Source organism: Odocoileus virginianus, chromosome 20 (assembly GCF_023699985.2).
Source record: "Odocoileus virginianus isolate 20LAN1187 ecotype Illinois chromosome 20, Ovbor_1.2, whole genome shotgun sequence".
NCBI classification, from domain to species: domain Eukaryota; kingdom Metazoa; phylum Chordata; class Mammalia; order Artiodactyla; family Cervidae; genus Odocoileus; species Odocoileus virginianus.
In genome coordinates this window covers 3,490,940-3,515,319 of record NC_069693.1, presented here as the reverse complement: position 1 = coordinate 3,515,319, position 24,380 = coordinate 3,490,940, and the positions used below count along the sequence as shown (strand labels likewise).

The 24,380-nt window shown below is 48.4% G+C and overlaps 1 protein-coding gene across 1 annotated transcript; it reads left to right on the top strand.

Moving 5' to 3' along the window:
- Positions 1 to 496: 496 nt before the first annotated feature.
- On the top strand, positions 497 to 23,691 carry GP6 (glycoprotein VI platelet). The gene is made up of 7 exons (XM_070451566.1): positions 497 to 1,269; positions 12,711 to 13,186; positions 14,453 to 14,737; positions 16,262 to 16,315; positions 17,627 to 17,686; positions 19,263 to 19,313; positions 21,456 to 23,691. Exons 1-7 carry the CDS (start codon positions 497 to 499, stop codon positions 21,692 to 21,694), a joined length of 1,938 nt encoding a protein of 645 aa, XP_070307667.1. The 3' UTR covers positions 21,695 to 23,691.
- Positions 23,692 to 24,380: the final 689 nt, after the last annotated feature.

The following is a 24,380-nucleotide window of genomic DNA, read 5'->3' as shown; positions in this document are numbered from 1 at the left end:
GACTAGTAAAGCCCACCAGTGATTATTTCAACACAGGGAAGGGAAGGGAGCCATTTAGAGGCTGGGTTAACATACGCGCTGCGCTGCGCCCAGCCGCGGCCGACTCTGCGAGCCCGAGGACGGTAGCCCACAAGGCTCCGCAGTCCATGGACTCTCCAGGCAAGAACACCGGAGCGGTCGCCATGCCCTCCTCAACTATCTGCAAGGAGATAATCCAAACCCCCTGCTGGATAGCACAGGGCAGTCTACTGAACACGCTGAAAGAGCCGGTCTGGGAAAGACCCCTAAAAAGAACAGAACAGATGCACCTCTGTATAGAACTAGATCAAGTTCTTCTCAACCTAAAACAAACAGAGCAACAGACACCGACTGTAATCCAAAGGAAAAGAAAAACTCAATCCCCCAAAGCGTGGAGCATGAGGGCGCCTGCTCTCGCCCCGAGCCGTGGCCGGTGGTTGGGCCGCCTCCCTCGACGTGAGCCTTGGGGTCGGACTCGATGGGGGCCGATCTGCCCGGGACGGGTGGCCGGGCCCCTCCGCTGCGCGGGGGCTCCGGGGTGGCCGGCGACCCGGGAGCGCCCCTCGTGTGGCGGTGGGGCCCGCGCTTGCTGTCCTGCCGGCCCGGGCGTGTCGCTCTCTCGGGGCCCTGTCCCGTGGCCCTCGCTGCCCGTCGGGTGCCCGCCTGTCCGGGGCCGTGGGTGTCGTCCCCGGCCTCCGGGCCGCTGGCGTCCCCGGGAGGGGTCCGCGGAGAGCTGGGCCCGGCGGGAGAGCGTTCTCCCGGGCTCCCGCGTCGCTGCGGGTTGGGGCGGCGGGCGCGAGCCCCGCGAGCGGCCCGGGGCTGGGGAGGCCGGCCAGAGTCCTGGGCGCCTCCTGCCGACTCGCGTCTGGGTGGTTTCCATCGGCCCGGGGGCCCCTCGCAGTGGCGCGCGCCGTCTGTGCCCCTCTCGGTCCGTCCGCCCGTCCGCCCCGTCCGCCGATCAGGGCCGCGCCCCGGTGCGTCTCGCTTCCCCGCCCGCCCGGCCCCGCTGCGTGGCCCGTCGCCGCGGTCTGTCCGCCGCCGTTGCTGGGCGAGGGGAGTGCGGGTGCCCCCGCCGCGCCCCGCGCCGGTGCGCTCGCCTGAGCGCGGGTCGGGTCCCCGGGCCGGTGGACGCGAGGGCACCGGCCGGTGTCCCCGGGCCCGCGACGGGGGTCGCCCCCTCGTTCCTCCACACCGCCGCGGCGCGCTGCGCCCCACGTGGACCGACGTGCGCGGGCGGGGCGGTCGGCCCAGGTGATGGCCTTCCCCCTTCCTCACTTCCTGGGTTTCCGCTGCCGCGCATCGCCCCGCGCCCGGCTCCTTGTGCTCCCTTCTCTGGAGAAGGGAACGGCAACCCACTCCAGTATTCTTGCCTGGAGGATCCCACGGACAGAGGAGCCTGGCGGGCTGAGGTCCGTTGGGTCGCAGAGAGTCGGACAATACCGAGTGACTAACTTTCACGTGAAAGGGTTCACGTGGAGCATGGAGAAATTCTGCCGCCTTGTGGCCACTTTTGGTAACAACAACGGGAAAACATCCGCTGCGCGGCACTTGGTACCAGGCAGGCCTGGGTCAGTCAATTCAGTCGCTCAGTCGTGTCCGATTTTTTGCGACCCCATGGACTGCAGCACGCCTGGCCTCCCTGTCCATCACCAACTCCCGGAGTTTACTCAAACTCATGTCCATAGAGTCGGTGATGCCATCCAACCATCTCATCCTCTGTCATTCCCTTCTCCTCCTGCCTTCAATCTTTCCCAGCATCAGGGTCTTTTCCAATGAGGCAGTTCTTCGCATCAGGTGGCCAAAGTATTGGAGTTTCAGCTTCAGCATCAGTCCTTCCAATGAATATTCAGGACTGATCTTCTTAAAGATGGACTGGTTGGATCTCCAGTCCGTTGCAGTCCAACGGACTCTCAAGAGTCTTCTCCAACACCACAGCTCAAAAGCATCAATTCCCTGGTGCTCAGCTTTCTTTATAGTCCAACATCTCACATCCATACATGACTACTGGAAAACCATAGTTTTGACTAGACAGACCTTTGTTGGCAAAGGCCTGCGCGAATGTAAGGAAAAAACACCCGTCCTCAAATAATGCCCTCGGTTAGGTCCTGGAAAAAGAAATTAAAACAGAGCAGACAGTTTGGAGGCCAATCTCCAGAGGTGAGTTTTATTCACACCGTTTTTTTTAAAAAAAAAATCACATGAACAGCCTCCTCATCATGAAATCTTAGAGAAACCCAAATCAAAACTGCAAAAAGGCATCACCTCACACGGGTTAAATGGCCTTTGTCAGAAAGTGTATAAACAATAAGTGCTGGAGAGATTGTGGAGAAAGGGGATCCCTCCTACACTGATGCTGGGAATGTAAATTGTGAACAGCCAGGACAGAGGACAGAGTGGGGTTCCTTAACAGGTGAAAAGTGAATGAAGTTACCCCACTCCCTAGCCAATTACAGAAAAAGAAACTCCAGACCGGTTAAAAGAGCTAGATGGAGGGACGGTTACTCTAACCCTCTTGAGGAAAATATGTTAATAGCAGAACAGGCTTTGATAAAAATCACAACAAGTTCTTTCTGGATCCACTCTTAGAATAATGAAAAATAAAACTGAACGAAAGGGCCCTTATTATCATCAAAAGATTTTGCATGGCAATGGAAACCCTAAATGAAAGGAAAAGACAACCCTCAAAATGGGGGGAAAATGTTTGCAGATGAACTTACACAGCAAGCAGTTCATCTCCAAAACATGCAAACAGTCCATGTGCTGGTGGTGGTTTAGTTGTTAAGTCGTGTCCGACCCTTGCGACCCGATGGACTATAAAGCCTGCCAGGCTCCTCTGTCCATGGGATTCTCCAGGCAAGAATTCTGGAGTGGGTTGCCATTTCCTTCTCTAGGGGATCTTCTTGACCCAGGAAGCAATCAACCTAATATGAAAATGGGCCAAGGGCCTAAGTTGACATTTGTCCAAAGAAGGCATCGAGATTGCCATAAAGCCCATGAAGAGGTGCTCAGGATGACTGTTAGAGAAATGTCAACCAAAACGGCAACGAGGTATGTGCTGACACCCCTTAGAATGGCCATCTTCCAGAAGATCTACAAAGATAAAGTGCTGCCCAGGTGGGCAGAAAGAGTCCTCCTACTCTGTGGGTGGGGATGTAAATGGGTGGGTGCCCGCAGGAAGGAGACAGTATGGAGACACCATAAAACACTAATACTGAGTTACCACCTTCAGGGACAAACCCGCCTCTCGCCTCAGTTCCGGAGAAATTCATAACTTGAAGGGATACATGCACTGCTATTTTTAGGACAGCACTATTCACAATATTTAAGACAGAGCATCAAGCCAAAATGTCCATCAACAGAGAAAAAAAGATTAACTGGTCCATCCAGACATGGGCATGCACTCAGCCATCCAAAATAGGGAAGAAATGCTTTGCAAGCAGCATGGATGGACTGAGAGATTATCACGCCGCGTGATATCAGTTAGAGAGGGAAGGAGAAATAATGTATCACTTAAACATGGAATTTATAAATTCACCCAAATAAACTAATATATAGATAGACCCAGACTTAGAAAACCAACTTACAATTATTAAAAAAATGGTAGGGGAAGGGGGACAATAAGAGGGTGGGATTAAGTAAATACAGACTAATTGTTGTCAGATCATCCAAAAGAACCTACAGAAGTAGCACAGGGAACTCTGAACACACTGACATTACCTATTTTGGAAAAGACCCCCTTCCCCCAAAATAGATATGTGTTTGTGTATAACTAAACCAAGTTCTTGTACATCTAAAACAAACACCTCGGAAATCAACGCTACTTCAAGAGAAAATAAATGCTCAATTACCAAAACCAAAACGAAAAACACCAGTGGAGCGTGAAGAGATGCTGTCTTCTGGCCGCTTTTGTAACAGCAAAAGCCTATGCTGATGGACGCGTCCTCACCAGCCTTCGCGGATGTCAGGGAAAACCCCTGTCCTCAACAGATGTCCTTGGGCAGGTCCTGGAAGAAGCGTTCAAAACAGGGCAGATGCTCAAGGGGCCAAGCTCCAGAAGTCACTTTTACTCACACTGTTTTTTAAAAAATCACATGAAAAGCCTCCACATCCTGACATCTTATTGAAATGCAAATCAAAACTACAAGGAGGAATCACCTAGATAGAGAGATAGAGAGATATGCTCAGTTCTGTCCGACTCTCTGTGTCCCCACGGACTGTAGCCCACCAGGCTCCTCTGTCCATGGGATTCTCCAGGCAGGAATATTGGGGTGGGTTTTCATTTCCTGCTCCAGGGGATCTTCCCGACACAGGGATAGAACCCAGATCTCTTGCATTGCAGGCAGATTCTTTACCATCTGAGCCGCCAGGGAAATAACATAAGCAAACACAAAAGACCACACACACATAGTATGATTCCAATTATAAGAAATGCCCAGAACAGACCAGTTCATAGAGACGGAAAGTACACTGGGAATTATCAGGGCTTCAGGAAGGGAGAACGGGCGTTATTACCATGTCAGAGTCTCTACAGGGTAAAATGCATGGACACCTGGAGACATGTTTTGAACAAGGTGCTCATACGGAGTATCACCTGACAGATCTCTGTAATGTGATGGTTTTGGTGAACTTTTCTTTGGAGCAGTGACGTGGGTCAGAAATCAGCACAGAGCAAAAGCAGCACACTCAGCCCTGAAGCCCTGATGAGGGAAAGAGCCTGCATTTCACCCAGAAAGTGTGAGCAGGAAAAGATGGGCGTGGCTGGAACGAGCCGAGCAGAGCCCTGACTGCAGACTGTAGGGGCGGGGCCAGGATGCGCCAGCCTTGGGATGCGATTCTTTACTTTCAGTTATAGTTACAGATGCATATAATTAAACATATAAAGTATATATATGTGTGTGTGTGTAGTTGAAGGATCCTGGTGTCTCAGTGGTAAAGAATCTGCCTGCAATGAAGGAGACCGGGGTTGGATCCCTGATCAGGAAGATCTGGAGAAGGGCATGGCAACCCACTCCAGTGTTCTTTTGTTCTTTGCAGTTGAGTTCCTTTTCCTGACAACCCCCGCAGCCACCCTTCCTATTTTTAGTACATGTGCTGCCAAAGCGAGCCCGCAACCACCCTTCCTCACTCCAGTATTCTTGCCTGGAGAATCCCATGGACAGAGGAGCCTGGCATCTACAGTCCATGGGATTGAAAAGTTTCGCACGGGACAGAGTGACTGACACTTTCACTTTTTTCATAGTTATTTACAGTGTTGTGTTAGTTTCAGGTGTAGGCACAGCAATTCAGTTATGCACGTATATATTCCTTTATATACACACACAGTTATTCTTTTCCAGCCTCTTCTCCCTTATAGGTTACTGTTGACACAGACATTGAGTTGGGTCCCCAGTGCTGTCCAGTAGCTCCTTCTTGTTCACCTATTTTTTATTGTAATTCCTCCCTCTTTTCTGGCTGCACTGTGCGACACGCAGGATCTTAGCTCCCCGATCCAACCTGTGCTACCTGCAGTGGAAGCGTGGCGTCCTAACCACTGGACTACCAGGGAGGTCCCTGTTTGCCTGTCTTACAGATGGCAGTAAGTATCTGTTAATCCCAAATTCCCAGCTCGTCTCCCCCCACTACCTGCTATCCCCTTTGGTAACCGCATGTTCGGTTTCTATGTGAGTATTTCTGTTCTGTAAATAGGTTCATTTGGACCAGGTGATCCTTTGCTGAAGTGGGGAAGGAGAGACCTGTCCTATGCATTAACCACTAGATGTCACTAGCATGATGCCCCATCCAATTGTGGGACAACCAGAAAATGTCTTCAGACGTTGCCGGATGCCCCCGAGGAGGGGACAGAATCACCCCCAGTCAACAACTGTTGGGTTATATCATTCAGGGACTAAGAGGGAAAGATAGACTTGGGTGCACAGATACCTCTTTATAATGCTGGAGAAGACTCTTGAGAGTCCCTTGGACGGCAAGATCAAACCAGTCAGTCCTCAAGGAAATCAGTTCATTGGAAGGACTGATGCTGAAGCTGAAGCTCCAATACTTTGGCCAACTGATGTGAAGAACTGACTCGTTAGAAAAGACCCTGATGTTGGGAAAGATTGAAGGCAGGAGAAGGGGACGACAGTGGATGAGATGGTTGGATGGCATCACTGACTCACTGGACATGATTCTGAGCAAACTCTGGGAGGTAGTGAAGGACAGGGAAGCCTGATGTGCTACGGTTCATGGGGTTGCAGAGAGTCTGACATGACTGAAGCAGCTTAGCATGCACACAAAATGAGCGCAGAACTTAAGACAGCCCAATTAGACGAACAAAAGAGAAGCACTTTTCTCTCCCTCACTGGAAAACACACACACACGCACACACTCACATGAAAACAAGTGGCCCAAACTGGCTGTGGTAGCCACCTCCTGACCCTCCACCAAAGAGATTGCATTAGGTTCCTCCAGCCTCTGTAACAAATAGCATCACCTTGATGACTTGTTCAGTCGCTAAGTCGTTTCCAACTCTTTGTGACCCCGTGGACTGCAGCACATCAGGCCTCCCTGTCCTTCACCAACTCCCAGAGTTTTCTCAAACTCATGTCCATCTAGTCGGTGATGCCATCCAACCATCTCACCCTCTGTCGTCCCCCTCTCCTCCCGCCTTCAATCTTTCCCAGCATCAGGGTCTCTTCCAATGAGTCAGCTCTTGGCATCAGGTGGCCAAAGTATTGGAGCTTCAGCATCAGTCCTTCCAAAGAATATCTGGGGTTGATTTCCTTAGGACTGACTTGAGGCCGGAAGCCCAAATGCAAGTTGCCAGAGCCGGGGGCGGGGGTGAGGTGGGGGAACGCACCCTCAGAGGCTCATGTCTTCTGCAGCTCCTGGGGCTCCAGCCGCTCCTCAGCTGGGGCGGCGCGCTCCGTGTCTCTGCCTGCCTCCCCTCATCTCCCCCTCTGCTGTCTTCTCTTTTGAGGACGCTTGTTGGAGCTAGGCTCTGCCCGATAAATCTAGGACAGTCTCATCTCGAGATCCTTAATTACATCTGCAAAAGCCTTTTTCCGTGGACTTCCCTGGCGTCCAGTGGTTACGACTTCACCTTCCAGCGCAGGGGGTGGGGGTTTGATCCCCGATCAGGGAGCTAAGACCCCACATACCTCGGGGCCGAAAAACCAGAACACAAAAAACAGAAGCAATATCGTAACAAACTTAATAAAAACTTTAAAAGTGCTCCACATCAAAAACAATCTTAAAAAAAAAAACAAAAAAACCAAAAAAAAAACCACAAAGAAACAAAAAAACAATCTTAAAAAAACTTTTTCTGAATTGGCTCCATTCAGAGGTACGGGGGGAGGGACAGATGTACCTTTTAGGGGAAGCACCTCTGCTCCACCGGCCACAGAGCCCTGCCTCGGGGTGATGTCAGTAATTGTCGACTCCCGCCTTGCAGGAGGAATCCTCAGGATGTTGCTGAAGCCAAAGCCTGCCACACCCATGGGCTTGTACTTCTGTGAAATGGAATTCCTTCTGGCTTTTGGCTGGTGTGAAGGTCAGCTCAGCTTAAACCCTTTTTAAAAAACTGGACTATAATTGCTTTACAACGGGGTGTTAGTTTGTGCCGTTCAGCAACGTGAATCAGATGTACATATATCCCTCCCTCCGGAGCCTCCCTCCACCCCCATCCCGCCCTCTGGGTCATCACAGAGTGCTGAGCTGAGCTCCCTCTCTACACAGTGGCTTCCCACTAGCCATCTACTTTACACGTGGTCATGTGCACACGTCAGTTCAGCTTAACCCTTTCATGTCCCGAGATCGGCAGCCCAAACTGTCCTGACACAGCTCCCGAGCCCCAAAGGGCAGCATGAAGGATGTGACCCCAGCCTGGTCTCCAGTGGCGAAGAGCCCATCCGAACACCCCGTCCACGGCGGGTCTGTGCATGACTCTGCCACCGTCTGCTCTCTGGGCTCCTTCTGCATGTTTGGGTTTTGTTTTGCCCCATCTTGCTGTAGATCGGGTTGATTGTCTTCCGTCTGTCTGAAGGTTTGTGAACCACCTCAAAGCCTTCAGAGTAGCAGTCAAGGGTGAAGCTGATGTGTGACTCAACGCTTGTGGTCTTTGGGGTTTCTCAGTTTCAGAAAGGAAGCGGATGTTGGTTGTGAAGGTTTGTGGTTAGTATCTGCCGTGAGCCGCAGGTTGCTTGCATGTACGTAACAGACAAATCTCCGTGCGGTCAGAGGTTCTCGTGGACATTGGACCTATAACCCTCCCCCAGAAGGAGAGTGGGCTGTGCAGACTCTGAATTCCAACCTCTTCTTGCTAACACAGCCCAATTTTTTTTTTTTTTTGAAAGCATATAGTGGGGAGTTTGTGCTTTTAAAAATCTGTTCTTTTCAGTTGATTTGCTTGCAAACAACCCTGGTGAAGCTGATTCTTCTTAATTTAAGCAGAAAGGATTTTTGCTTAACGATTTTGAAAAGAACAGTGTGGTCAGCAGAAAAGTGGGTGCCCCCCAAGGTGTTCCTAATCCACAGAAACTTCCACTTTATATGGCAAAGGGGGAGCGAGGTGGATGATGGGTTCAAGTTTCTAACAGCTAACTTCAAAGGAGGAAGATGATCCTGGATTGTCTGGATGGGCCAAGCGATAACAAGAGTCCCAGAGAAGACTCTTGAGAGTCCCTTGGACTGCAAGGAGATCAAACCAGTCAATCCTCAAGGAAATCAACTCTGAGTATTCATTGGAAGGACTGATGCTGAAGCTGAAGCTCCGATACTTTGGCCACCTGATGCGAAGAGCTGACTCATTGGAAAAGACCCTGATGCTGGGAAAGATTGAGGGCAGGAGGAGAAGGGGGAGACAGAGGATGAGATGGTTGTGTTGCAGGACGGAGGACCCCTTCCAGGGCCTGAAACTGGGCTCTTGTCTAACACTTGGAAATGAATTGTCTGAGGAGACACATGTGCTGACAAAGCAAGAGATTTTGTTGGGAAAGGGCACCCGGGTGGAGAGGAGGAGGGTAAGGGAACCCAGGAGAACTGCTCTGCCGCGTGGCTCGCAGTCTTGGGTTTTATGGTGATGGGATTAGTTTCTGGGTGATCTTTGGCCGATCATTCTAATTCAGAGTCTTTCCTGGTGACGCGCGCATCGCATTGCTCTGCCAAGATGGATGCTAGCGAGACGGATTCTGGGAAGTGGACGGACACACGGTGTCTCCTTTGACCTTTCCCGAACTCTGGTTGGTGGTGGCTTATCAGTTCCGTATCCTCATCAGGATCTCCTGTCATAAAACAACTCATGCAAATGGTTACTATGGTGCCTGGCCAGGGTGGGCGGTTTCAATCAGTGTGCTTCCCCTAACAGTTGGATGGCATCACCGACTCAATGAACATGAGACTGAGCAAGCTCTGGGAGATAGGGAAGGACAGGGAGGCCTGGGTGCTGCAGCCCATGGGGTCTCAAAGAGTCGGATAGGCTGCTCGACTGAACAGCAACTTCTGCACTGGCAGGCAGATTCTTTCCCACTGAGCCGGCGGGGAAGCCCCACCAGTGTACTTTCCCCCTTTCTTTTTAAGACGTTAATTTATTTGGCTTTATCAGGTCTTGGTTGTGGCACATGGGGTCTAGTTTCCTGATCACGGGTGGAACCCAGGATTCTCCCGCATTGGGAGCTCAGAGTCTTAGCCATTGGACTGCCAGGGAAGTCCCCAACGCACTTCCTGACTCTATGGATTTCACTCACCCACTGGGGTTCGATCTGTGAGCCCCTAGTGAATGTAGGGGCTGCCGGAAGCAGCAGAACACAGATGATGCCTCACGAGGCAGGCTCGCTGGGACCCTGGGCTGGCAGCAGCAGATAAGCCAGGCTCCTCGGAGCTTGTGTGCAAGTCACACTACGGAGGGGACGGCTCCGGCTCGATGAGTGCCACCTAGGGAAAGCCAGGCTGACGTGGGAGGGCGGAGCGGGCCCTTCACCCCCGCCGTCGCATCCCGTGTCCGGCGCCCGTCCACCCAAGGCGTCCCTCCTGGGCCGCAGAGCTCAGGGCAGGCGAGGAACCATGTCCCCAGCCCTGGCTGCCCTCTTCTGCCTTGGTGAGTCATTCTGGAAAATGCTGAGGGACAGGCAGTGGGCTAGGAGACAAAGGAGTTTTTTTTCAATTGCACCAGGGCAGGAGGTAACTTTCAGGGCAAGAGGTGACCTACAAGCATCACCTCACTTATTTGTTGGGTGGGAAAACTGGGACCCAGGGGGAGGCTGCTTGTATGAATTATTCTAGTTTATTCGTGGCTGGGTCGAGAAATGAATAGAGGTCTCGGAGTGTTGGGCTGCAACCTTCTTCCGCTATGCCATATTGTTTTGTTTTTAATTAACTAATTAATTAAAGTCTAGTTGATTTACAATGTTGTGTTAGTTTCAGTTAGTTTCACAGCAAAGTGAATCACACATTTATATTATATATATCATATATACAACCACACACATATATAATATATATTCAGGTTCTTTTCTCTTAGAGGTTATTACAAAATATTGAGTAGCGTTTCCTGTACTCTATTACTATAGAGTATTATAATTTTTAATTTTGTTTGCGGTGTTTTGATATCAGTGCTAGATTATAGATTTAGCTTGTCAATATCCCTTGTGGTTCTGGTGCCAACAATTTTGCTGTTTGTGACAATGTGATTGGACCTTGAGGGTATTAGGCTAAGTGATATAAGCCAGATAAACGAATATTGCAGGACCTCACTTATACATGGAGTCTCAAAAAGTTGAACCCACAAAAGCAGAGAGTAGCTTGGTGATTGCCCGGGTTGGGGGACAGGTGGTTGAGGGTGGAGGTGCAGGTAACGGAGAGGTAGAAGATGTGGGTCAAAAGGTACAGACTTCCACTTATAAGATGAAATCAGTCCTGGGGGTTTAAGTCATAACATGGTGACAATAGCTAACCATTCTATAGCACGTACCTGAAATTTGCCAAAAGAGTAGATTTAGATTTCTCACCAAAAAAAATACCACCAAAGATATTTAATTATGTGAGGTGACGGATGTGTTAACTAGCTTGATTGTGGTAAGTATTTCACAGGTCATCACGCCATACACCTTGGATATGTAAGATTTTTATTTGTCAGTCACTCTCAATAACGCCGGAGTAAGGGTCTCCTGTAATAGGACTGGTGGGGAGGCTCAGATGTGTTTTTTTACAGTCTCCTCCTTATCAAGCTCTATTCTGGGCACGTCTGCACATGATTTCCTTATTTCTTCAAAGGAATTTTATCACGGAAAAGGACAGAGGATCCCGGGGCTAAGCAGGAAGGGAGAGCAGTTGTGTTATCGGGGATAAGAGTGCATACTGTGAAGACAAACTGCCCTCAGTCACTTATGCCTTTACCCATCCTTGAGAGAGCTCATGGAGCTCTCACACATGCATCTTCTGTGCTTTTATTTCATTTTTGGCTGTGCGGGGTCTTTGCTGCTGTGTGCGGGCTTTCTCTAGCTGTGGTGATGGGGGCTCCTCTCTGGTTGCGGTGCACAGGCTCCTCACTGTGGTGGCATCCTGTGGTGGGGCACACGCTGGGGGTCCGCAGGCTTCAGTAGTCGCAGCTCCTGGGCTCAGCAGTTGCACGGGCTCTAGAGCACGGGCTTGGTAGTTGTTTCGCTCCGACTCAGTTGCTCCTGGGCACGTGGGATCTTCCCCCATCAAGGATCGAACCCGTGTCTCCTGCACTGGCAGGCAGATTCTTTACCACTGAGCAACCAGGGAAGCCCTACTCTGTGTTTCTGAAAAGACACTCATTTAGTCCCCATGATGGCCTGATGAAGCAGGGCCTCCTATTAGTCCCATCTCACTGGCGAGAACACAGGCCCAGAGGGATTAAGTAACTTGTTCAAGGTCACACAGCGACAAGTTCAAATACAAACTAAGCAATGTTTGCACCAAATCCACGTGATTTACTGCAAAAATGTGCTGCCAGTGTTTAAATTGCAGGACTATGGACCTCATGGGATCTACTGTGCCAAAAAAAAAATTATTTGTTGTTTATCTGAAATTAAAATTTAACTGGGAGCCCTGTGTTTGTTTTTTTAATTTTTACTAACTGGCCATGCCACAGGGCTTGTGGGATCTTAGTTCCCTGAGCAGGGATCGAAGCTGGACCCCTGCATCGGGAGGGCAGAGTCCCGGTCACTGGACACCAGAGACGCTCCAGGTTGCCTTCTTTCACTTCAATCACGTGTTTGTGTATCTTTGGAAAAAAAACATGACACACACACAATAAATACTAAAGAAGGGGAATACTTGAAACTAACACAAGGTTGTTAATCAACTATCAGTTCAGTTCAGTTCGGTCATTCGGGCGAGTTCGACTCTTTAGGACCCCAGGGGCTGCAGCACACCAGGCCTCCCTGTCCATCACCAGCTCCCGGAGTTTACCCAAACTCATGTCCATTGCGTCGGTGATGCCATCCAACCATCTCATCCTCTGTCGTCCCCTTCTCCTCCTGCCTTCAATCCTTCCAGGCATCAGTGTCTTTTCAAATGAGTCAGTTCTTTGCATCTGATGGCCAAAGTATTCAGCTTCAGCATCAGTCCTTCCAGTGAATATTCAGGACTGATTTCCTTTAGGATGGACTGGTTGGATCTCCTCGCTGTCCAAGGGACTCTCAACTATATCCCCAATTGAAAAAAAACAAAAGCACGCAAGTTCATCCTCTCAGTGTGCAGCACGCAGGGGGCGTGGGTTCACACGAGGCCCTGGTGACTGGTCCCTTGCTCTCTCCCCAGGGCTGTGTCTGGGCCAGGGGATACGCGCTCGGGAAGGTGAGTCCAGATCCGTCTTCCGGTTCAGCCCGCGAGAGGGCAGGAGCTGGGGGAGAGGCCCGGACGGGAGGGCTCTGCCGGAAGCTGAGCTCCGCTGGATTTGCTTCGCTTCCAGGTTCCCTGTCCAAGCCCTCCCTCCAGGCCTTGCCCAGCTCCCTCGTGCCCCTGGGGAGGCCGGTGACCATTCGCTGCCAGGGGCCTCCGGATGCAGACCTGTACCGCCTGGAGAAGCTGAAATCCGGGAGGTATTTTGACCAGGCGGAGATCTTCATCTCGGCGATGGAAACAGACCAAGCCGGCCGCTACCGCTGCTCCTATCAAATAGGGATGCATTGGTCCCCTCCCAGCAGCCAGCTGGAGCTGGTTGCTACTGGTAACTGGGGGTGGGCTTGGCTAGACGTTTAGGCTCAGGGCTCTGTGGTCCTCTGTTCCCGGCGCCAAGAGGGTGAGAGTGGGGGGTGATGAAGACCCCAAACCCAAAGTCCTGGGGCGAGGGCGGGGAGTGGGGATGTTGGGATTAGGGTGGGGCAAGCAAGACGTTGGTCTTGAGTGCCAAATTTAGGGAAAGTGCCCCAAACTCAGTAACCCACACAAATAATATGCTAACACAATATCTAAAAAAAAACAAACCACAAATCAATGCAAAAAATCCAGATGTTCACAATAGTACAATTTTAAATAAAGACAAATTCCTAGATTGTCATTCCAAGTCACAACCAAACCTGACATGAGAGGAAAAAATGTGCACCCCTCTAGCCACGTTTATGCCTTAAAAAATATTTATTTTGTGGCTACATCCTTGAGGCATGTGGGATCTTAGTTTTTCATTCAGGGGTCCAACCACCTGGCCCCTTCAATGGAAAGGTGGAGTCTTAACCACCTTCTCTCGCTCTCCCCCCTCCCCCAGTTTTAGTATTTTTCAATTGAAATATAGTTGATTTACAATGCTGTTAATTTCTGCTGTATAGCAAAGTGCTCCAGTTTTATATATATATTTAGAAAAATATTTGTTCATTATGGTTTATCATGGGGTATCAAATATAGTTCTCTGGGCTATACAGTGGTAGAACCTTGTTGTTTATCCACCCTACACATACACACTTATATCTGCTGACCCAGACCTCCCACTCCATGCCTCCCCCAACCCTCTTCCTCTAGGCAAGCACCAGTCTGTGCTCTGCGTCCATGAGTCTGTTTCTGTTTTACAGATAGGTTCATTTGTGTCATATTTTAGATCCCACATATAACTGATTTCATATGCAATTCGTCTTTCTCTGTCTGACTGACTTCACTTAGTATGATCATCTCTAGTTGCCCATGGCATGTTGTTGCAAATGGCTTTATTTCATTCTTTTTGGTGGCTATGTGGCATTCCATCGTATATATGGACTACATCTTCTTTATCCGTTCCTCTGTCGATGCATATTTAGGTTGTCTCCATGTCTTAGCTCTTGTGAATATTGTTGCTGTGAACACAGGGGTGCATGTATCTTTTCGAGTTAGAGTTTTGTCTGGACACGTGTCCAGGAGAGGGATTGCTGGATCATACGGTAACTCTATTTTTAGTTGTCTGAGGAACCTCCATACTGTTTTCCACAGTGGCCACCATCTTTAATACTAAAGTTCTCTCCTTTCCCAGAAACTTCCCCCAAGCCTTCGCTGTCAGCTCAGCCCAGCACAGCGGTGCCTGCAGGAGTGACCGTGACTCTACGCTGTCAGAGCCAGTATGGTTTTGACCAATTTGCTCTCTACAAGGAGGGGGACACCAGGCCCTTCAAGACACCAGAGAGGTGGTACCGGGCAGACTTCCCCATCGTCACGGTGACTGCCGCCCACAGCGGAATCTACCGATGCTATAGCTTTTCCAGTGCATATCCATACCTGTGGTCAGCCCCCAGCGACCCCCTGGAGCTTGTGGTCACAGGTCAGGGGTACAGACAAAACCTCTTCTCCAGCCTTGGCAGTCCCTGATGGAAGTTTCCAGGGGAGGGAGCACGGGAAGTTGGGGGCTTTGGAGGGTGTTTGAGTGTCTGGGTGCTGCTGTAACAAGTGACCACAAGTTCGCTGGCTTAAATTTCACAAATGTATTACCTTACAGTTTTGGAAGTCAGAAGTCTGAAATGGGTCCTGCGGGGATAAAACCAAGGTGTCAGCCAGCCTTCCTTCTGGAAGCTTGAGGGAAGAATTCATTTCTGGTGCCTTTTCCAGCTTCTAGAATCACCTGTATTTCTTGGCTCCCATGGTCCCTTCCTTCATCATCAAAGCCAGTTTCATAGCATTTTCTAATCTTTCTCTTTCTCTCTGACTTTTCCACCTTCCTGCTTCACTCTTAGGCTTTTAAGGACCCTTGTAATTGGACCCACCCAGATCATCCAGGATGGTCTCCCCAGCCCAAGATTTTCTTTTTAAAAAATTTGTATTGGAGTATAGTTGATTTACAGGGATTCTCAGCTAGTGTGGTGCTAGTGGTAAAGAATCTGCCTGCTAATGCAGGAGATATAAGAGACTCAGGTTCGATCCCTGGGTTGGGAAGATCCCCTGGAGGAGGGCATGGCAACCCACTCCAGTATTCTTGCTTGGAGAACCCCCATTGACACAAAAGCCTGTTGGACTACAGTTCACTGGGTTGCAAAGAGTTGGACACAACTGAAGTGACTTAGCACACACACACATGGTTGATTTACAGTATGGTGTTAACTTTAGGTGTACAGCAAAGTGAATGAGTTATATACATATATATATACATATATATATATATATATATACACACACACACACATACATATATCCACTTTTTTACATTAATTAGTTGATCAATTATTTTTATTTAAAAATTTTAGTTTATGTATTTTTTCTTTTTTTTTGGCTGCACCTCTTGGCATGCGGGATCTTGGTTCCCTGACCAGGGACTGAGCTTGCATCCCCTGCAGTGGAAGCTTGGAGAAAGTAAAAGCCAGGAAAAAGAAATTTTAATACTGTTTTAATTTGAATGCCATTAAGAATGCCTTGTGATTGGTCTGGGTAAACAAGCAGATAGCAGGGGTAGTGGGAGAAGGAGGGGGCTGATTTGTTCCCTAGGCAGTCCCCATTTCTCCCCACATAGGATGCCTGTCCTTCTCTGGACCTAGTCCATGGTTTCTGCCTCCTCATCTGGTGCTCAGGAGACAAAACCCACTTTTGTTCCCAGTATCTGTAAGATGGCAGGTCACAGGGATCCAGAAGAAGGGACAGGACTGAAGTTTGGAAAGTAGGGAAGGCAGCTACAGGGATCGTCATTAATTAGCCCCAGAATGTGCTAGGTGTGCCTTTCAAATGCTGTTTAAGACTCACCACAGTCCAGTGATGGAAGCATCTGTATTTTTATTTTCTAGGTGAGGAAACTGGGTTTGCTCAGGAACCACACCTAACAGTGCACAGATTTCTCTCTCTTATTTTTCTGATTTCTCAGGGACCTCTGTGACCCCCAGCTGGCTACCCATGGAGCCACCTTCCACTATAACAGGTAGGTTTTGGAACATTCACCCTGTGTCTGTGGTATAAAGGCACAGGAACCCTGTTATCCTTCTCCTATTTGTCTAGATTTCTCAATTTACTTGGATACTGGAGTGGGTTCCATTTCCTTCTCCAGGGGATCTTCTTACATAATTACAGCACAACCGAAAAACCAGAAATCTGACATTGGCACAATATATATGTTTAGTTCTATGTCGATTTATCACACAGATTCCTATAACTACCACTGCATTCAAAATACTATTCCAAGAGAAAAAAATAAGAAATGGTATTTCATCCTCATAAAGATATTTCTCAGGGTCCCCCCTTTATAGTCACTCCTCCTCTCACATGATCCCTAACCCCTGGCTAATTTGTTCTTCCTAGATTTAATTTTGTCATTTTGAGACTGTTACATATAAATGGAATCATGCAGCATGGGACTTTTTGAGGTTGTCTTTCCCCTCCCCCCCTTATCATAATACTCTATGGACATGAGTTTGAGCAAGCTGTGGGAGTTGGTGATGGACAGGGAAGCCTGGCGAGCTGCAGTCCATGGGGTCTCAAAGAGTTGGACTCGATTGAGTGACTGAATTGAACTGATCATAATACCCTTGAGATTTTTCCAAGTTGTTGCATGGATCAATAGTGCCTCCTTTTTAAAAAAAATTAAAAAAATTATTTGTTCTTGGCTGTGCTGGGTCTTCATTGCTGAATGGGCTTTTTTTCTAGTTGTGGAGAGCAGAGGCTACCCTCTAGTTGTGATACATGGTCTTCTTATTGTGGGGGCTTCTCTTGTTTCAGAGCACAGGCTCTAGAGCACGTGGGCTTCAGTAGTTGCCGCTCCTGGGCTCTAGAGCACAGGCTCAATAGTTGTAGCACACAGGCTTAGTTGCTCGACAGTATGTGTGATCTTTCTGGACCAGGGATCGAACCCAGATCTCCTGCATTGCAGGCAGATTCTTTACAGCTGAACCAACAGGAAAGCCCCTACCCTCAGTATATACACTCAAGAAAATAAAAAAAAAAAAAGTGCATTCACACAGAAGCTTGTATGTGAATGTTCATATAGTAACAGAATTCACAATAGCCCCAATATGGAAATAACACAATGTCCATCAGCGGATGAATGGAGCCATTTCTCAGGAAGCCACTCAGAAATTGAAGATGGTCTATCTTGGGCTTTCTGAGTTTGTCTTTCCTCTGTGTGTGTGCGGTGTGGTAGAGAAATGAGTTCCAGGGAGATGGGATAGCTCAGAATGGGTAAGGGGAGTAGGGACTCACTGAACAGACCTGACTTTCTTATAATCCTCTCGCTTAGAATTCACAGAGGCCTCCAGGAAACTGAACCACTCGATTGCGAACGAAGCCGCCACAACGGGTGAGTAACCAGGCACTCAGAGCTCGCGCTTCCGTCATCTGAGGCTGTCAGCTTTCAGTTTGCTTCTCAGAACCACCTGACTCTTCCCACGAAAGTCCTTGGTTTGAGGGCGAGGGTGGGGTGGAGATGGTCTCTGAGCTTGGGGGCAGAGGAGCATTCTGGGTAAATGGCTGCTTCCAAGATGGCGGCACCGAGGCTACCATGGGGACACCATTACTTATCCCTACATGGCACTCTTCTTCTCCTTTTCTAAATTTACTTTTCATTGAAGGACAATTGCTTTACAGTGACCTGTTGGTTTTTTCTGTACAACAACATGAATCAGATATACGTATGTCCCCTCCCTCTCAAGCCTCCCTCCCATCCCCAGCAGTGTGCTGTTCTGCTTTTTCTTTTGGACTTTCTGTCACTTACTGTGTTGCCACAAGAACTTTTCTACGTGGGTAGTAAGTTCTGAGTTTTTTTTTTTTTTTTAATTTGTTGGCTATTATGCATGGGATCAAATGGGGATCAAACTCACGGCCTCTGCATTGGAAGTGCAGAGTCGGAACCACTGGACCCCCAGGGAAATCCCTTTCGTGTGCTCTTCCAACTTGGCTCTGATCCATGTGTGTAGCCTTGTTCCCATTGCTTCCAGGCCCATGCTTCAACCCCACACAGATCGTAGTTTTTTTGACACAGTACATCCTCCAGTCCAGTGTAGTTATGTTTCCCTCATGCTGTTGTGCTGTTTGCCCTTGGCTTCTCCAGGGAGAGTCTCCTTTTCCTTCAAGACAGAAAACCTTGGCAGATTCCCTGAGGATTCGTTAGCTGTCTCCATGGGGTCCACACACTTTCTTTAGGTTCCTGATGCTGGCAGGTTCTTTCTCAGACTCTGAGGAGATTCTTCCCCATCCTATGTTTAAAACCCTTCTTGGTTCCCAGTCACTCTCACGAGGATTGGTAAAACTGACCCATAGGTGTTAAGTCATTTGCCAGATGGTAAAGAATCTACTTGTAATGCAGGAGACCTGAGTTCAATCCCTGGGTTGGGAAGATCCCCTGGAGAAGGCAATGGCAACCCACTCTAGTATTCTTGCCTGGATAATTCCATGGACAGAGGAGCCTGAAGAGCTACAGTCCATGGGGTCCCAAAGAGTCAGACATGGCTGAGTGACTAACATTATCACTCTATCCACATCTAATAAGTGATGAGTTTGAGGTTCAAATCCGAACACTCTGACTCTGCAGCTCATGTTGTTTACTCGCTCAGTCACGTCTGACTCTTTGCAACCCCATGGACTGTAGCTGGCCAGGCTCCACTGTCCATGGGATTTCTCAGGCAAGAATACTGGTATGGGTTGGCATTTCCCCCTCCAGGGGATCTTTCCAACCCAGGAATTGAACTCATGTCTCCTGCATTGGCAGGCTTTTTTTTTTTTTTTTAACCACTGAGCTATCAGAGAAGCCCTTTGTAGTTCACACTCTTCTTATAAACCTGGAATTCTGCCTCTCAATGCAGATGTTGAGAATTGGGGTAGAAAAAGGGGTAGAAGAGATGGTTCCACCTCTTTACATTATCCTTTTTGATTCCCAGAAGCTTCTAGGAATATCACTGTCCTTCCAAAGGAATCAGACCCTCCAACTGGTGAGTAAGTGTCCTTCTCTGGACCAGCTTCCTTCCCCCTGTAGCCCATGTCTTTACCCCAGACTGGCTGCTTTCCTTGCAAAGAGGTTGCAGCTCTCTGGTCTTGGGTTCTGATGTGTCAGCTAAGAAGGGGAGGGGTATTGTTAGCAAATGGAGCTCAGAATTGGGCAAAGACCAGTGTGAAGGTGGAGATTATCTAAAAGGTCAGAGGAAGGGAAGTTTCATCTCTGTCCCACCCCTTATGACAGTCTCCTCTTCCACAATCAGCCCAACAACCAGGGAGTGTCTGTGTGTGTGAAGAAGTTGTATCAGAGGACTCTGAGGGGGTGAGTGGAAGACGTGCTACTCAAAGAATGGGGCTTATCTAGTCCTGATGCTTGGTGAGGATGAGAGGAATCCTCGAGGAAGGAGGTTGGCATCCTTGCTTGTTATTCTTAGTTGTGTCTGACTCTTTGCAGCCCCATGGACTGCAGCATGCCAGGCTTCACTGTCCTTCACCATCTCCTGGAGTTTGCTCAAACTCATGTCCATGGAGTTGGTGATGCCATACAACCATCTTGTCCTCTGTTGTTCCCTTCTCCTCTTGCCCTCAATCTTTCCCAGCATCAGGATCTTTTCTAATGAGTTAGTTCTTCGCATCAGGTGGCCAAAGTATTGGAGTTTCAGTTTCAGCATCAGTCCTCCCAATGAATATTCAGGGTTGATTTCCTTTAGGGTTGACTGGTTTGATCTCCTTGCAGTCCAAGGACTCTCAAGAGTCTTCTCCAACACCACAGTTCAAGAGGATCAGTTCTTCAGCATTCAACTTTCTTTATGGTCCGACTCTCACATCCATACATGACTACTGGAAAAACCGTAGATTTGACTAGACAAACCTTTGTTGGCAAAGTAATGTCTCTGCTTTTTAATATGCTCTCTAGGTTTGTCATAGCTTTTCTGGCTCGCAGAGAGTAATAGGTTTTCAGATGAAAAGTTTGGCTGTGACAACTCAGTATGTGGCTTGGAGTGGGTCCTAGAGATGAGCTTTTTCTTTTTTTAAAGATTTTTTTTTTTTTTTACTATTTATAATTTTTACTTTTGACTGGGCTGGGTCTTAGTTGCAGCTTGAGGCATCTTTGGTGTGGCACGTGGTTTTCTCTCTAGTTGTGGTGCTTGGACTCAGTAGTCAAGCCTCACAGGCTTGTGGCATGTGGGATCTTAGTCCCCTGACCAGGGATCCAGCCTGTGTCCCCTGCATTGGAAGGCAGATTTTTAATCAGTGGACCACCAGGGAAGTCCCGAGATCATTATCTGTTGGCCCTTTAATGGACCAGAACCTGGTGGTCCGGAGTCGATGATAAGAAAGTAAGAGAAAGAGGCTGATATCCCCTGGTTTATGCGGAAAGCCCATAGAGTCCTGTTCTTAGGGCTTGCACTGCTGCACGTAGGGCACCAGGCTCCCTCTCGAGTGGGTGAAGGCATAGTGTGCCTTCTCGAGAGGGTTTTAGAAGCCCGGGCAAGAAAGTGAGCTCAGCGGGTCTCTGTGCTCCAAGGAATTAGCCTGAAATAGAGAGAGATAGAGAGAAAGAAAGACACGGGGACCCAAGCTCTGATGGAGCAAAGGTGTTTTAATCAACAAGGTGTGGGCATATATAAGGTAGTTATTCTCAGCAAAGATAAAGATTAAAATTCCAGACTTACAAGACATAAGATGATCCCTATCAAAGAGAGAGTTGCAAACAGTCACCTTTTACCGTTTGGCTCATAAAAAGGAGGAGGGTACTTATCACCGTAATGAGAAATGCCTGGATTCCTCAGCCCCGGGGAAGGCATGCCTCTCCTCTTAATTCCTGAATGTTCAGGAATTAATAAGGGCCAGAGGGTTCCTGAGAGATCCAAAACAGCACTCAGGGAGCCTCTTGTTAAATGCTTCCTGACAATTATCATTATTTTTTTTGGATATGGACCACTTTTAAAGTCTTCACTGCATTGCTTCTGTTTTACATTTTGGTTTTTTGGCTTCGAGGGATCTTAGCTCCCTAACCAGGGATCAAACCTGCACCCCTGGCAATGGAAAGCGAAGCCTTAACCCCTGGACCACAAGGGAAGTCCCCTTGGGGCTGGACTTTTATCATCTGCTCCTGTCTCTTCTTGTTCCTACAGGTCTTGCCCTCCAGCGCTACACCAAGGTCAATCTGGCCCGGATATGCCTTGGGGCTGTGATTCTAATTCTCCTGGTGGGGCTTCTGGCGGAAGACTGGCACAGCCGAAGGAAACCTCCGATGATGCACCGGATCAGAGCTGCACACAGGCCACTCCCACCCCTCCCGCAGACCCAGAAACCACAGGGTCGTCAGGATAGGGGTCGACCAGATGGTCACAACAGAGGCTTCCGTCACTAGAATCCCAGACTTGGTTTCGTTTAAGAGATTGGTCGTGCGAGTGGGAGGGGACCTAGAGAGAATGGACTATGAGAGCCACAGTCTACTCACTGTTGTCTTGCTCATTGCCTTTTTTTTTTTTTGGCCAGACTGCGAGGCATGTGGGGATTCTAGTTTTATAACCAGGGATTGAACCCATGCCCCCTGCATTGGAAGGAAGAGTCTTAACCACTAGACCACCAGGGAAGTCCCTCCAGATGGATTAATTTTTTAAAATTTTATTTATTTTTAATTGGAGGAGAATTGCTTTACAATGTTGTGTTGGTCTCTGCCACACATCAGCATGAATCAGCCATAGGTGTACACATGTCCCCTCCCTCTTGAACCTCCCTCCCACCTCCCACGCCTCTAGCTGTCGCAGAGCACCAGTTTGAGCTCCCTGCATCATACAGCAAATTCCCACTGGCTATCTATTTCACATGTGGTAGGATATGTGTTTCAGGGTTGCTCTCTCAATTTGTCCCACCCTCTCTTTTCCCCACTGAGGGTTGACTTCTGACATCACCCCCTCTCGCAGCTGACCCAATCCATCCTCTGCCCCAAACTCTCCCATGTGTCCCCCTTGCCCACCTGCCTTGGGCTTTTTTTTTTTTTTTTTTGTTAATTCTATTGACGTATAGTTAATTTACAGTGTTGAGTTAGTTTCTGGTGTGCAGCAAAGTGAATCAGTTCCTGAGGTTTTTTCCCTTTCTGGTTATCCCTAAACAACCAACACTGTCTTAAGCTATAGTCTGAAAAAACCCTCTTTTTGTTTCTTGGGTTGTACCTGACTCTTTCAGGCTCTTTCTATTCAGGGTACTCTATTCTTTCCTCTTCAAATATAATAATAACCAACATGTTAATGACTTGCCTTTATATTAGAAAAAAAGTCCAAAGTCCAAAGTCCTAAGCTTATCCTGAAGGTTTGGATAGGTAAATCCATAGAGACAGAAGACAGACTGGTGGTTGAGAAGGGTTGAGGCAAGGAAGATTCTTGTTGGTCAGTTGCTCAGTCGTGTCTGACTCTCTGCAGCCTCATGGACTGCAGCACACCAGGCTTCCCTGTCCTTCACTATCTCCCGGAGTTTGCTCGGATTCATGTTCATTGAGTTGGTGATGCCGTCCAACCATCTCATCCTCTGGTACCCACCTTCTCCTGGTGCCTTCAGCCTTTCCTAGCATCAGGGCAATTACTGAATTGATGATTTTTTTTCTTTTCTAGTTTTGCAGTGATGAAAATGTTTTGCAACTAGGTAGAGGTGGTGGTTTCATAACAAAGTATACTAAATGCCACTGAGTTGTTCACCTTAAAATGGTAAAATTTTATGTTACATAAATTTCACCTTTATAAAAAAACAAAACCCCCCCAGCCTTGCTCCCTGACATCCATCCCTGTCTGTGTGGGGTCACTTGTCCTAGGGAGGTTAAGTGACATAAGTCAGAAATACTTCCCTTTAATTGTTGCCAGGCTGCGGCATCTAGCTAGGTGCCCTCCTGTTAAACCAAAGCCGCTCACAGTCTTCAGACGAAGTCCAGTCTGACTCTCCCATGAATATGACTCTGGTACACATCTGGGGTTCTAGCTCCTACCAGAGTGAACCCCAGACCCTGACTTTGTTAGGGAACTCTCCGCCAGGAGCTGTGATTGGCAAGATCTGGCCCCTCCCCCAACACTGCCAGCCCCCAGGTTGCCTGCCTTCCTGGCGACTCTGAGCTCAGAGTCCTCCCCCAGTGCGCCCTCTGTGCCACTTGGGCTAGAGGAACTATCTAGAAGGAAGTTAAGGTTAGGAAGAAAAATTAAAAAAAAAATTGTGCTTAATAAAAAAGTAATTTTTATAGAAAATAACATTAAAAGGAATGTATATGTGTATATACCACCGAATCACTTTGTTGTACAGCAGAAATGAACACACCATTGTAAATCAACTATGCTTGAATTTTAAAAAAGCAAAAAAATAAAGGTTCTAATAAAAAAGTAATTCTTGCACTGCTGCTTTAAGGAATTTGGGGATTCTGTCTGTCCCAAGGGAATTCTGGGGGCTGTAGGAGGAAGAGCTATGCATACCATGAAGTTCTGTTTTCTGTGGAATCATTAAATCATTAACACGGAATCATTAAACGTTAATCAGAGCAATGATGTGATCATACATGTGCTTCATGTATGTGTGTGTGAGTTGCTCAGTCGTGTCTGACTCTTTGCGACCCCATGGACTGTAGCCCACCAGGCTCCTCTGTCCATGGCATTTCCCAGGCAAGAAAACTAGAGTGGGTTGCCATTTCCTCCTCCAGGGGATCTTCCTGACCCAGGGGTGGAATTCTGGTTTCCTGCCTTGCAGGTGGATTCTTTACCTTCTGAGCCACCAGGGAAGGCCACTGAAGCACCTAAGAGGACTGCAAAGTATTGTGGGGTTAGTAGGAGCAATATACTCTAGTGAGGAAGACTTGTCAGCTGTCTAGCCACACAGATTAGAAATACCACATCTGGGCAATGACTTCGCAGGCAAATCAATGTGATCACCAACGTTTCTTTCCCATTCCCTCACCCCTGGGCTACGTTCTCCCTGAATAAAATATCTTTTCTCTAAGTTCAGTTGGAATCCATTCATAAATAAGACTTCACTCATGAATGCTTTCACCTTTATTTTTCTTGATATACTCAAGACACAGA

Bases quoted from the DNA above. Each gene is read 5' to 3' on its own strand.
- GP6 (XM_070451566.1), top strand. From the start codon at position 497: ATGGGGGCCGATCTGCCCGGGACGGGTGGCCGGGCCCCTCCGCTGCGC. The intron at 13,187-14,452 runs GTAACTGGGGGT...CTCCTTTCCCAG, and splicing joins GCTGGAGCTGGTTGCTACTG to AAACTTCCCCCAAGCCTTCG. The intron at 14,738-16,261 runs GTCAGGGGTACA...CTGATTTCTCAG, and splicing joins CCTGGAGCTTGTGGTCACAG to GGACCTCTGTGACCCCCAGC.